Source organism: Telopea speciosissima, chromosome 8, assembly GCF_018873765.1.
Source record: "Telopea speciosissima isolate NSW1024214 ecotype Mountain lineage chromosome 8, Tspe_v1, whole genome shotgun sequence".
NCBI classification, from domain to species: domain Eukaryota; kingdom Viridiplantae; phylum Streptophyta; class Magnoliopsida; order Proteales; family Proteaceae; genus Telopea; species Telopea speciosissima.
In genome coordinates, this window is record NC_057923.1 from 6263770 (window position 1) to 6277143 (window position 13374).

The window sequence follows — 13374 nt, forward strand, 5'->3', positions numbered from 1 at the left end:
CAGATTTAGCATCACATCATGCAGCTTAGGGAGAGAATCCCCTAACTTCTAATTATGACCAATTAGTACAGAGTTGATTTCTTGTCAATAAATCAGTTCTGTTGTCTTGAATCTTTATCAAAATACCAGCTTAGACCCATTAAAAAGACAAACAACAAGAAGAAAGGCAAGTAACAACAGCAAAGAACACAGATTCAAAGCCCTGTCATGCCTTGTTCCACATATTGGGAAAATACCCAATCTACAATATAAATAATCAAAAACATGGATAAGAGCCTGGTGGATTGGATGCATATCCCATTGCCATTATGGTTCATGCCTAGAATGGGAATTTTAGGTGAAATGAAAGATTCAGGTATCACATGTATCTTGTACAAAAGTCTGTTTGCACTTTGGATTCCAAAACGTTGGCATGCTCATTCAGTAGAGTAGAGGGTCGGCCTTAGTGCAACGGTAAAGGTTGCTCCACTGTGACCAAGTGGTCAAGGGTTCGAGTTTGGAAACAGCCTCTCTGCGAAAGCAGGGGTAAGGCTGCGTGCATTATGACCCTCCCCAGACCCCACAATGGCGAGAGCCTTGTGCACTGGGTATGCCCTTTTGCTCATTCAGTGGAGTACATGGTTATAGGAATCGGTATTAGGCACGGTATCAGTTTCAACTTTCAACCGATACCGATACGATACCGGTCAGCCCGTATCAGTCTAGATCGGACCATTTTGCCTCTGTTTTTTTTTTTAAATCAGTTTTGTGTTTTAACATTTCTACCCTTTGTCTGTACTGTTACACCGATATAGGATCAGTACCGGACTGTGCTGAAACTGATATGGATCAGCAGATTCGGTCGATCCGATACCGATTCTTAGAACCATGGTTGAGTAAAAACTCCAACCACTTAAATAGAGCATGTGATTCCTGATAGACTATTGGTTGCAGGAGTAGAGTTAAAGAGAACAAAATGGTAATTCCTGCAATTTAAACAAACAGGATCAGATCCAACCCAAATAAAAGACTAAAGTCCAGGAAGTTAGGGGAGGAAAAAAAAAGGATTATTGAGAATATAAGCAATAAGAATTTCAGGGAACTTGCAACTTGTGAAACTCAAAGAATGTAATGTCCTTAGGAGCAGAAAATAAAAACAACTGAGTAAGCAAAGTAGTTGAATAATTACCTCGCATTCTTGCTGCTCTGTTTTCTCTAAAAGGTCTTCCTTCTCCTTTTCTTTGATAACCTTTTACATGAATAAAACCATGGACACCAAAACAAGAGAAAACAAGTTAAATCTATGCACTTGAATCAACCACCAATGTAATCAAAATTCATTACAGATAACTGCCAGTCAAAGTGAATCAACCAGTTAGAAAAAATGCCGAAAGGAGAAAGATGGGGACAAAAAGTTGTTTGTCAACTTCCAGTCAAAGCCATTTTCTTGAAGTAATCACGAATACGGGGCAAACCAGCCGGTAAAACACGATAAACGACTTTAATGCGTAATTCCTACTCAACTGCAACCGCCCCACAGCCCACACCCACCCTGTAGACGATAATTCCTCTACAGTTCATCATATTAATTCCTTGTCGAACCCATTATATAAGGGGATATTTCTTAGAATGTTATTGACAAAACTCCATAACTAAGGCATAAGCACACGGTTTTGGTCCCAGACCAAGATGGCGGAGAGAGAATTTTGAGGGGGATTAGGCGAACAAAAGCTAACCTGGGCAGATTCCGGCGAAGCCGATCTTTGTGCTTACAAAAAAGATTGATTGTCCATCACTACAGGATCGCTAAGAAAAGACGATGAAGAATATACCACTACAAACAGTAAAGCGCGCTGAATTTGCAAACTAATAAACAAACAGGTCGAAATTGAAAAAGCGTTACCTGGTTTTCCTTTCTAGCGGGATGATTGTACTCGCATTCCGCTCCATAGCGACAAGTTCCAGTCCGAAGGTAATTGAAGCAATCGGCAGCATCGGGTCTCTGGGGATAGAGAATTTTTCTAGAAGGATGATCACCTTCGATACTGTAATCCTTAAAGTCGTCATCTTCGTCTCCATTATCTTCCAACCCTAGAGTTTGAAACTCTTCTACAGTTTTTACGGTAGCAGACGCAACCTTGGTAGAAAAAACAAGATCAGGGACAACAGCTGCAACAGTATCAGCCGCAGAAGTAGGAGAATAACATAAGAAGTTACTTTCAAGTACACGATCAGCAGGAACAACAGAGGCAACAGTATCGACACTAACAGCAGTAGAAGCCGCAGAATAAGAAGGACGACATAAGAAGTCTCTTGTAAGTTTTTCTAGGGCTTTACACACTAGAAAAATAAGAGTGATCTTACCACTAAGAGAAAGGAAGTGGAAGAGGAAACTGGCCATGGAGGCGTTGATAAAACTAGAAAAGTGATCCAACCATTAAAGAGAAATAAAGTTTCAGCCCCAACTCTCTAATCTCCTGGAAACCTTCTCAATGACAGGAAGAAGAAGCAGGAGAAGAAGGAGGTGAAGGAATAGTTAGTAAAAATGCTTTTTATCCGCGGTATCGGAACTAGCGCTTCAAGTTCCGCCGCCACCATTATAGCTGTGAATGAGATTTTTGGCGTCTAACAGTTGGGCACAGATATCTTCGTCGAAGACTCGCAGGTCTCGTAATTGGAGCCAAGACCTGAGAGCTTCGTTCTCAAGTTACCGGCGATCATGGCCGGGGTTTGTATAGCTACTACGCATCTCTGTTATGAAAGAAAAGAAAAAGAGAGGGAACGCTTTCTCTTTCTGTGAAGAAATAACGAAATACAAATACCACAAGGAATGGTTTTCTTCATGTGATGGGGATTGGTCGGATCGGCCGATTCGTATCTGTATTGGTCTTCGATTTCTTTTTTTTTGGTAAAATATTGGTCTTCGATTTCTGATGATCCCATATTGAAGTATTGATACGGATAGGGTAAAAATGTAAAAAAAAAATAATTTTTTTTCAAAAAAACATAACCATTCTAGATTGATACGGCCGACCTATAGATCAATATTAGCCGAGACCGATACTGATACCACTTACTAAAACCATGGTTGGGAGTTGGGACTGGACGAAGTGCAGTGCGTACACTCCTCAACAGAGTTCATTTTTTCAAAAAGATAAAATTGAAATTGAGATTATGGTTTGAGAATAAAGTTTTGAAATTAGGAATTAGTCCTTGCCAATTGGGAAATCAGGTGGTATATGTCATGGTTTTAGGTATACAGTCGATCCGCATCAGTATCGGGCGAAACTGATACCTGGCCGATACCAGATCGATGTCGAGGTATAAACCGTATAATTATCAAAATATTTTATGGTATTGATACCTTTGAGGGAAAAACTGTTCGATACTATTGCTATCGATCGATATTGTTCTAATATCTGATTTGATACCAATACCTATACTCGATACCTAGTGATGAATTTGGAGACACGACTTGAGTGATCTTTCAAGAAAAGTAAACAAAGAAGAGCTCAATGATAAGATAATGATGACGTTGTTAAATTTTCAACACCATTTTTTTTTTCTTCCTTTCAGGGCAGTTCATCTTCTAAGTAGCAGTAACAACATCAGGACCATATGGATTCAATCATTCAATGTTACAACTTACGGCTGCTGTTGTCTGTTTCTTCAACATAATAAGCATGCTTTTGCCCTGCCAAATGGTTAGTGAAGAGAGTTTGGCTATTACACACCACGTTGCACATTGTGCATAGCTTCACAGCATCGACTACCACCCCAACCATCAATCAGTTTCCTCCTCAGTGTCTCCAGATCCTCTCCAGGCCCCAAAGATGATGCTTCCTTCTTTTTACCTTGTTGCACACTGACAGTCTTCTTGTTGTTGGCTGCTGGGCTTTCTTTTGGACCAATCACGGTATCATTTGCTGCTGGGGCCAATTTAACAGTTGGGGCACTGCCTTCTTTCTCTGTTTCTTTCAATTTCTCCTCATTCATCTTATGTTTCTCTCCCAATTTGTGTTGGTCCAAGACATCCTTCTTGTTACAGTCAATCTTGCAGATTTCACGCCACACCGATTGCATGGCAGTCTTGCCATTGTCAGCTGCAGGCCTTTCTTTTGGACCAATCACAGGATCCTTGGCTGCTGGAGCAGCTGGTGCACTGCCTTTTTTCTGTGATTCTTCGAGTTTCTCCATGTTCTTCTTGTGCTTCTTCCCCAATTTGTGTTGGTCCAAGTCATCCATGCTGGTACATCTAATCTTGCACATTTCACACCAAGAAGACTGCATGACAATCTTACCCTTGTCAGCTGCTAGGCTTTCTTTTGGACCAATCACTGGATCCTTTGCTGCTGGGGCAGTGGCTTCTTTCTCTGATTCTTCCAATATCTCCTCCTTCTTATGCTTTTTTCCCAATTTGTGTTGGTCCAAGACATCCTTCTTGTTGTCATTGATCTTGCAGATTTCACGCCACACCGACTGCACGACAGTCTTGCCATTGTCAGATGCAGGCCTTTCTTTCAGATCAATCACGGTATCCTTTGCTGTTGAAACAGCTGGTGCACTGGCTTTTTTCTGTGATTCTTCCAGTTTCTCTATGTTCTTCTTGTGCTTCTTCCCCAATTTGTGTTGGTACAAGTCATCCTTGCTGGTACATTCAATCATGCAGATTTCACACCAAGCAGACTGCATGACGGTCTTGCCCTTGTCAGCTGCTGGGCTTTCTTTTGGACCAATCACGGGATCCTTTGCTGCTGGGGAACTGGCTTCTTTCTTTGATTCTTCCAATTTCTCCAGGTTCCTCTTGTTCTTCTTTTCCACTTTGTGTTGGTCCAAGACATCCTTGCTGCTACAGTCAATCTTGCAGATTTCACACCCCGCAGACTGCACAACAGTCTTTCCCTTGTCAGCTGCTGGGCTTTCTTTTGGACCAGTCACGGGATCCTTTGCTGCTGGGGCCTCTGGAGCAGCTGGGGCACTGGCTTCTTTGTTTGATTCTTCCAGTTTCCCCAAGTTCTTGTGCTTCTTTTCCAGTTTGTGTTGGTCTGAGACATCCTTGCTGCTACAATCAATCTTGCAGATTTCAGACCATGCACACAGCACAACAGTTTTACCCTTGTCAGCTGCAGGGTTTTCTTTGGGACCAATCACAGGATCCTTTGCTGCTGGGGCCGCTGTAGCAGGTGGGACACTGGCTTCTTTCTCTGATTCTTCCAGTTTCTCCAGGTTCATCTTGTGCTTCTTTCCCATTTTGTGTTGGTCCAAGTCATCCTTTCTGGTACAGCCAATCTTGCAGATTTCACACCACAGAGACTGCACAGTTTCAGTTTTCTTTGCACCCTTGCAGGTACCATTCACAGCAGGGTGAGTCTTTGGCTTGCTCCAACCAGGGAGATTAGGATTTGCTGCAAGCAATGGTTGTATTCTGTTATGTCTTAAGCTAGCCTGCATAGTTACCAGCAAAGGAGGACTTCAGTAAAGCCACAAAGCTAGCAACTCAAAAGGTCCAAAAACCCAACTGAAGGTGAAATTCAATTCCACAGAAGTATCAAAATGAAAATAAAAGTAGATCTGGCAAAGTACAGGTTCAAGAGACAATTACTTCATAATGAAAGCCGACGAAATTTCAAGTGGAAAAACGAATAGGAATCCACAACCACAAGATGCAAGGACATTGCTACACAAGATGACTATGATAATACATCTCTGTTATTGCACAATCCCAGACATGTTCCCACAAACTAATACTGCTTAGAGGTTTGGTAAAACTGAGAAGGAAGCCAAGAATCTACAAAGACAAGGACTAGAATGGTAATAGAAACCAAAATTTCCCCAATTGATAAATAAAATGGAAAAAAAATATATCATGTGTATTTCTAGGATGTTTTTGGCGACTTTTTCCTTCAATTATTTTGTTTTATTTTTTTGGTTTTTGTTTTTTTCTTTGTCTGCTATAGTTTAACAAAAAGAAATTATCCTATAAAATGACAATAGAGGAAAATAAAGATAAAGATGATGATATTAGTAGCACTAAAGGACCTCAATTTGTGCATTAACCCACTTAAACTAGAAGAGCTGAAAACCTACTTTGCATCCCAATCAAGTCATCACCAAATGTGTTCATGCCTTTTGTTCACCGAACAAATGAAATCCACCGAGAAATCAGCTTGCGACAGGATCACAGGGGGGGGGGGGGGGGGCAAACCAGATTAGGAAAAATTAAAATAACTCAAAGAGGACTGGTCTGATTATGCTCAACTTCTGGTCGAAGGATGTTCTTAACTGGATAGGGTAATCCTGTCAACGTTGGTCTGAATCTGATGGACAGATCCACAGATATGACACAATCCTACTGGGAGTAGGATATTTAAGTTCTGCAGAATTGCAGGACAGAATGGAGGTTCAAACCAGTGATCAGTTAACACTCTAACAATTGAATAAAAAGTAACAGAAAGCAGGAATAGAACAGCCAAAACAGTTTCAGAATTATAAAGATTTAACAAATCCTAGTTGCATCAGGATTTCTAGTATTAATTGGAAAGTTCAGATTTTGAAACTGTTAACCATCACAAGATTTAAAACTAATAGTAGAACAGAAAACTGAAATTAGCATGCAAAGATCAATTTTGAAACAAGAGATTGGGAGAAATCCAAGATGAACTAGGATACTAGAATTTAATGGGAAAGATAAGATTTTTAAACCAGTCTCTGAAATCAGGATTTAATAAGAAACTAAAATAGAAAAGAAAAGAAAAGATAACTTGATTAAAACTGAAACTAAAACTAGAAAAGAAAAGATATGATCAGGAATCGCCACCTGATCTGCAGGGCTGGAATCACCACAGCAGGGAGCATAAAATCACCACTGAACCAAAAGCAACCAACTTTCATTGCTCAAATTCGTGTGCAAGACTGTAGTACCTAACGAACGTATATATAGGACCCAAAAACACACTCAAAATCAAAACAGAAAGACCTAAACCAATCCTGAACTAAGAAACTGATTAATAAAAGAAAGGGACTGAAATAAGGCTGGACTTATAGAGTCACTAATCCAACCCAACTAAAACACTTTAATAACAATTAAAAAATTAAAAAACAGAACTCTAACTAAACTAATAAAGTAAATCCCATATTCCTATCTCCAACCCATATTTTAGGCCAATTAAAGTGGCCCATTACAATGAAGATCCATTGTACCAAATGCCCAACATATATAGAATCCAACCTAAGGCTTATTGCCACTAAAATAAACCCCTTTCTCTGATTTATCTGCATCCAAAAGGAGAGTTCAATTTGAAGATAAAATTTTAACAGGGGGAAAATTTGCATAAGCACATAAGAATTATAACAAAAAAAGGGGCAAAACCAGAATAGTCCAGCTCAGAAACATCAGGAACAGTTACAAGGCTCCCAAATGGGAAATATTGCAAGATAATGAACATATTGATGGAAGAAAATTTTATGCATCTGCTGCTTATTGATGCAGAGAAAGCACACTTCTGCTAATGCCAGAGGTTAGTCATGGAAAACCTCTAGAATCGTCATATAGAACCTTCTCTTTTTCCTCTATTACATATTGCAATATTCTGATCACATGCCAGGCCTCTCAAACAAACAGAATCATAAGAAACCTTCATTCTACATCTAATCTAAATGAATTATGCACGAACGTAGATTGATATTCCTAGGCAGATCTGTTCTTCAGAGAAAAAAATGTACCTTATGCATTTAAAACTACATTAGATATGAAAAATTCCCACTTCCTTAAGAATCTACAACACCAATATGACCTGAAAACATGTATAGAACCAACATAACCAAAGGCCAAGGCAGGGGAAGCCCAAAACGCAGACACTCAAAACAAGCCTTGCCCAAAGAAATCTCAGAATGATCTCTGCGGTTAAAATCCAGAGGTTGAGGATTGAGATGAACATTTGATGAAGACCTGTGACAACGCTACTTTTAAGGCAATTAACAGTGCATGCTAAGTTTAGAGCATATCTACATTTTCAGCATTAGTTTGGAGAATAGGGCCATTTATATACTAATATAGAAGAGTTGGTAAAACATGGCTATTGATAGGATTAAATGACGTCACTGGTAAATACATGAAAAACACCATGGACAACCCTACTGAATCCCCATGGAATTGTTTGTTGTTGCCAAAGCTACAAATCATTATAGATAAACAGAGGGATCAAAATGCCACCTTGTATGCAACTTGAGCTGAAGTTCATATTGAGGCAGAAGTTTTACACTTCACCAGAGGAAGATTTAAGTAAATGAATCTTAGATCCACTAGACTCAAGATGATCATCCCCACTAGCTGGTACATAAAAGTTGAAACTTGGATTAAAAATGTTTGAATTAAAAATATTTTTCGTGTTTGGATTAAACAATTGCACATGTTATGTTAAAGTTCAAGACCGTTTGACTAAGAGTAACTCAATGACATGTCCTAGATGTTAATCACCAGACACTCGTAATGATGCTTCTAAGATGTTATACAATTCTCTTCAGGACAACTTGCATGGGACGACTCAGTATCATCCAAGATGTATAAAAAAATGTAATTCCCTAAAACAATAACTTTTTAAGGATTAAATGTTGCGACTATTAGTTGCAACAGTTGGGGTTCTATGGGAGTTGCATCAGGACTTAATTGACAAGCACAAGCTAGAAATTCAAGGACCGCAATTAGGAAGTTCAACTGCTGCCGCAGGAAGCATAAAAAAGAAAAGAGTAAATTGGGTGTTAAATATGTCTTTGTCAAGCCCCTTTCCTCCTCAAATCCTCGATGCTTACTCTATGTATAATGTTGTAGACTAGCTATGTCTTTGCTCCTTAGGTGGCTTGTAACATTTTTGTTTCTCCTACGAATAAATTGTTACCCATTAAAACAAGGAAGAAGCATGTCATCAAACACTTTTCCAAAAGAATTTCAGGGTACAGTTTATGATGAAGAGAGGAGAGGTAAGCATGAATAAAATTTACCTGATATCCATTCCATTCAGGATTTGGATGCACTCCTTGAGGTGGAAGCATCATTATTGATGCATAAGGATTGGCAGCATCTAGGTATGGATAAGTCTCATTCGGTGGAGAAGACCAAGATGCTGAAGCCGGTTGCGATGCACCTGACAGATGTAATGAGCCAGAACCAGAAGGAATATCACCTCCTCCGACAGTAACAGGATAAGGACAATGAAAGCTGTAGTTGTGTTGATGCTTGCGTAAACCATCACGCATATAGTACATGAACTCTCTCTCCTCCTTTTACAGAGAAACATCACTAAATTTTAAGTATACTTTTGTTCAAATAGAGCCAAACAAATGGCTGCTACAAATATAAGACAAGTTTGCTTTAATGGATTAGGTGCAACAAAAAAGCAACTAGTAATATTCTATGATGAAGAGAGAGAGAAAGGTAATAAATAAATATATATACATAGATAGATAGATAGATAGATATTCAGGATTTGGATGCCCGCCCTCAGAGAGAGAAAGGTAATCATGAATAAAATTTACCTGATATCCACTCCATTCAGGATTTGGATGTACCCCTTGAGGTGGAAGCATCATTATTGGTACATAAGGATTGGAAGCATCTAGGTATGAAAATGCCTCATTCGGTGGTGGAGACCAAGATGCTGAAGCCGGTTGCGATGCACCTGACAGATGTAATGAGCCAGGACCAGAAGGAATATCACCTCCTCCGACAGCAACAGGATAAGGACGATGAAACCTGCAGTTGCATCCATACTTGCAGAAACCATCATGCACATGGTACTTGCACTCTCTCTCCCCCTTTGACAGAGAAAACATTACTAAAATTTAAGTATACTTGCTCAAATAGAGCCAAATGGCAGCTATAATGGATTAGGTGGAACAAGAAAGGGATTGGTAGTATTTTATGATGTAGAAAGAGAGAGGTAATCCTGAATAAAATTTACCTGATATCCATTCCAATCAAGATTTGGATGCACCCCTTGAGGTGGAAGCACCATTATTGGTACATAAGGATTGGCAGCATCTAGGTAAGGAACAGTCTCATTCGGTGGAGAAGACCAAGATGTTGAAGCCGGTAGTGATGCACCTGACAGATGTAATGAGACAGAACTAGAAGGAATATCCTCTCCAACAGCAATAGGATCAGGATGATGAAATCTGCAGCTATGTCCATCCTTGCAGAAACCATCACGCATATATTCCGAGCACTCTCTCTCCCCCTTTGACAAAGAAAAAACATTACCACAATTTGAGTATACTTACATAGAGGCAAATAAATGTCTGCTAAAAATATAAGACATGTTAGCTTCAATGGATTAGGTGGAACAAGAAATGGACAGAATAATATTACCGGTCTAATTGGCAAGTCGAGAAAGTTAAAATCTAGTGGTGGTGGTACCACTGGTTTTTCCCGCGAATGATTGTTTCTACAAGCTTTTTCGCACTCACATTCTCCTGGCTGCAGGTAATACTGCAACAGCCATAGCATACTATAAATAGAGGAACATCCATTGTTGATTCAACAACCACAATATCCATGTAAAGAAAGATTAATGACAATTGACATAAAACACATACAATGTCATATCAGGAAAACCTTCCCAAATTGGTTCTATTTAAGAAGCGACAAAAAGATCCACATAGGCAGTAGTGAGCCCAAAGAGTGAAAGAGATGACTCATGTGAAAGCATTAACACGAGTCAAACTCAATCCCAGTCACCCATGCACACACTTTCCTCCGGCTGGCCTGCCTGCCTGCCAATAGACACACACGCACACACTGATGCAGTTAAGATTGTCCAATCGGGCCAATTCGGTCCTTCAAAGACTTTGTTTCGGCTCATGGTTGGGTTCTATAGACATTGGGCTTCTTATTTTTGAGTTTATTAGTGTAATGAACCCTTTTATAAGCCCGGATTTGGGGTTTTAATTATGTACACGGGATTAAGTATATGGATAAGATTGTGTGGGGTGCATTAATTATTAGTTAGTAAATAAATTAACCAGTGGTTACAAACGTATTTTTATTCTTTTTTTTTTGTTCCTAGGAATGTAGCAGTTACAAAAAGTTGATGAGAAATAGAGAAGCAGAAGCTTTAATTTGGAATTTCTTTGTTCCACAAACAAAAGGGAGAAATAAGAGGGGGGGGGGGGGGGGAAGTTGCTCTTCAATGAGCACATGGTTAATTTGATGGGCAAAACAGAAATTTCGTATTCAAAATAAAACACCACCTCCAATGCAACTTCAACCACCACCACTGCCACCTCCTCCTCCACCATGTCCTCCATTGCCAGCACCATTATTGCAAGCACTGCCACCACCGCCGCCAAATTTTGGGTATTCAATGACATTTTTGAAAATTTATAGAAGATCCAGAAACAGAAATTATTGTGCATAACAAATAGGTTTATGTTTCTTTTCTGACCCAGAAATAGAGATTACTAGGCGGTACAACACAGTTTTTTGTCCAGAAAATTGGCCTAGTAAAATAAATACAAAAAGTTATTTCTGGAATAGAAACATGGCCCAGAAACTGAAGTGTTATCATGCAGGGCCTTAGATTGGCTAAAATTTTGGTTGTTTATTCTTATTTAAAAATTGTAAACCCGTTTCTCCATGGGATTGATTGAAAGGATTATTTAGAATGAATGCAATAAGAATTTCAGGGAACTTACAACTTATAACACTAAAAATAGTAATGTAGCTTATGAACAGAAACTAAAAACAACTGACTGAGATTTCAGGGAACTTACAACTTGTAACACTAAAAATAAAAGTAATGTATCTTATGAACAAAAACTAAAAACAACTGACTAAGCAAAGTAGTTGAATAATGACCTCGCATTCTGGCTGCCCCTTTTTCTCCAAAAGGTCTTCCTCCTCGTTTTCTTCCATAACCTTTTACATGAATAAAACCATAGACACCAAAACAAAAGAAAACGAGTTCAATCTACGCACTGGAATCAATCCACCAATGTATCAAAGTTCAAATCATATAATTGCCCAGTCAGAGTAAATCAAGCAATGATAAAAAAAAAAAATTTTAAATCCCAAAGGAGAAAAATGAGAAAGAAAAAAAAAATTTGTTTGTCAACTTCCAGTAAAGCCTGCTTCCTGGGGTAATCATAAGAACAGAACAAACCAGCACGAAAAACCCAACTTAAAGTGCCTAATTCCTACTCAACAGAAACCGCCCCACCCTGCCGGTAGACCATAATTCTTCTACAGTTTATCATTATTAATAATTTCCTTATCAGACACATTATATAAGAGATAAAACTAGATAAATAGGTGTAAGCACTACGCACACGGTTCAGATCAAAGGGTTGCAGAATAGGTAAGAGATTTTTTTTTTTTTGGGGGGGGGGGGGGAGTGGAGGGATTAGGGCCGGCAAACGCTAACTTAGGAAGATTCCAGCGAATCCGAACTCTGTTCATACACAAAAGAGTGATAGTCCATCATTATAGGGTCACTAAGTAAAGACGCTAAAGAATATACCACTACAAGCAGTAAAGCACGCCCAATTTACAATTTTTGGTAAATAGCACGCAAAGAATATACCACTACAAGCAGTAAAGCACGCTCAATTTACAAGCTAATAAGCAAACGGGTAGAGATTAAAAGGAGGTACCTGGTTTTCCTTTCTAGCAGGATGATCGTACCTGCTATTCGCTTCATAGTGACAAGTTCCAGTTCGAAGGTAATTGGAGCAATCGGCGCTATCGGGTCTCCGGGGATAGAGAATTTTTGTAGGGTTTTCCTCCGTGACTAGAGAATCCCTTTCGATGATGTCCTCCTTAAAATCATCGTCTTCGTTGTCATTATCTTTGTTATAATCTTCTAACCCAACTTCCTCTTGAGTTTCCACGGTATCAGGCACTTCCTCAGTAGAAGAAACACGATCAGAGACAACGGCGGGAATAGTATCAACAGTAGCAGCAGGAGAAGAAGGATTGACAACAGAGGCAACAGTATCAACACTACCAGCAGAAGGATATAAGTAGTCTCTTGTGAGTTTTACAGCTTTAGTGACTTTACTACTAATAGAAGAAAGCAAGTAAACGGGAACACTAGCCATGGTGGCCTCGACAAGATCCAACCCCTGATAACAGAATTAAAAGTTTCCCTCCCAACTCTCTATCTCCTGGAAACCTTCTCTTCTCATTGACAGGGTTTAAATGTGAACTGGTGAAGGCATAGTTGGTAGATAACATACGCGTTTGCACTTTCATACGCGTTTCATCTTTGTACTCTTAAAGGAGAAGCAGAAGCATGAGATAAACCAGGTGAAGACATAGTTAGTAATTACGTGTTTCATCCGCGTTTTCGGAACGAGCTCTTCAACTTTTGCCGACGCGGTTGTGGCTGTGAATGAGATTTT

The 13374-nt window shown here is 39.4% G+C and overlaps 1 protein-coding gene across 5 annotated transcripts in view; it reads right to left on the reverse strand.

The window, feature by feature from the left end:
- The window catches only part of LOC122670836, a 114303-nt gene that overhangs the window by 73691 nt on the left and 27238 nt on the right, over nucleotides 1–13374 (reverse strand). The window contains exons 4-9 of one of the 5 annotated variants that reach the window (XM_043867844.1): nucleotides 12625–12965; nucleotides 10343–10462; nucleotides 9936–10211; nucleotides 9511–9789; nucleotides 4533–5424; nucleotides 4177–4343 (exon numbers count right to left, since the gene is read on the reverse strand). The exons of 1 other annotated variant lie outside the window; for it this stretch is intronic. In XM_043867844.1, coding sequence (XP_043723779.1) covers nucleotides 4177–4343; nucleotides 4533–5424; nucleotides 9511–9789; nucleotides 9936–10211; nucleotides 10343–10462; nucleotides 12625–12965 — 2075 coding nt within the window. Of the gene's footprint in view, nucleotides 1–1168; nucleotides 1229–1715; nucleotides 1749–4176; nucleotides 4344–4532; nucleotides 5425–9510; nucleotides 9790–9935; nucleotides 10212–10342; nucleotides 10463–11830; nucleotides 11903–12624; nucleotides 12966–13374 lie in introns of those variants that run through there. 3 more of the 5 variants (XR_006334259.1, XR_006334260.1, XR_006334261.1) reach the window with 3 other exon arrangements.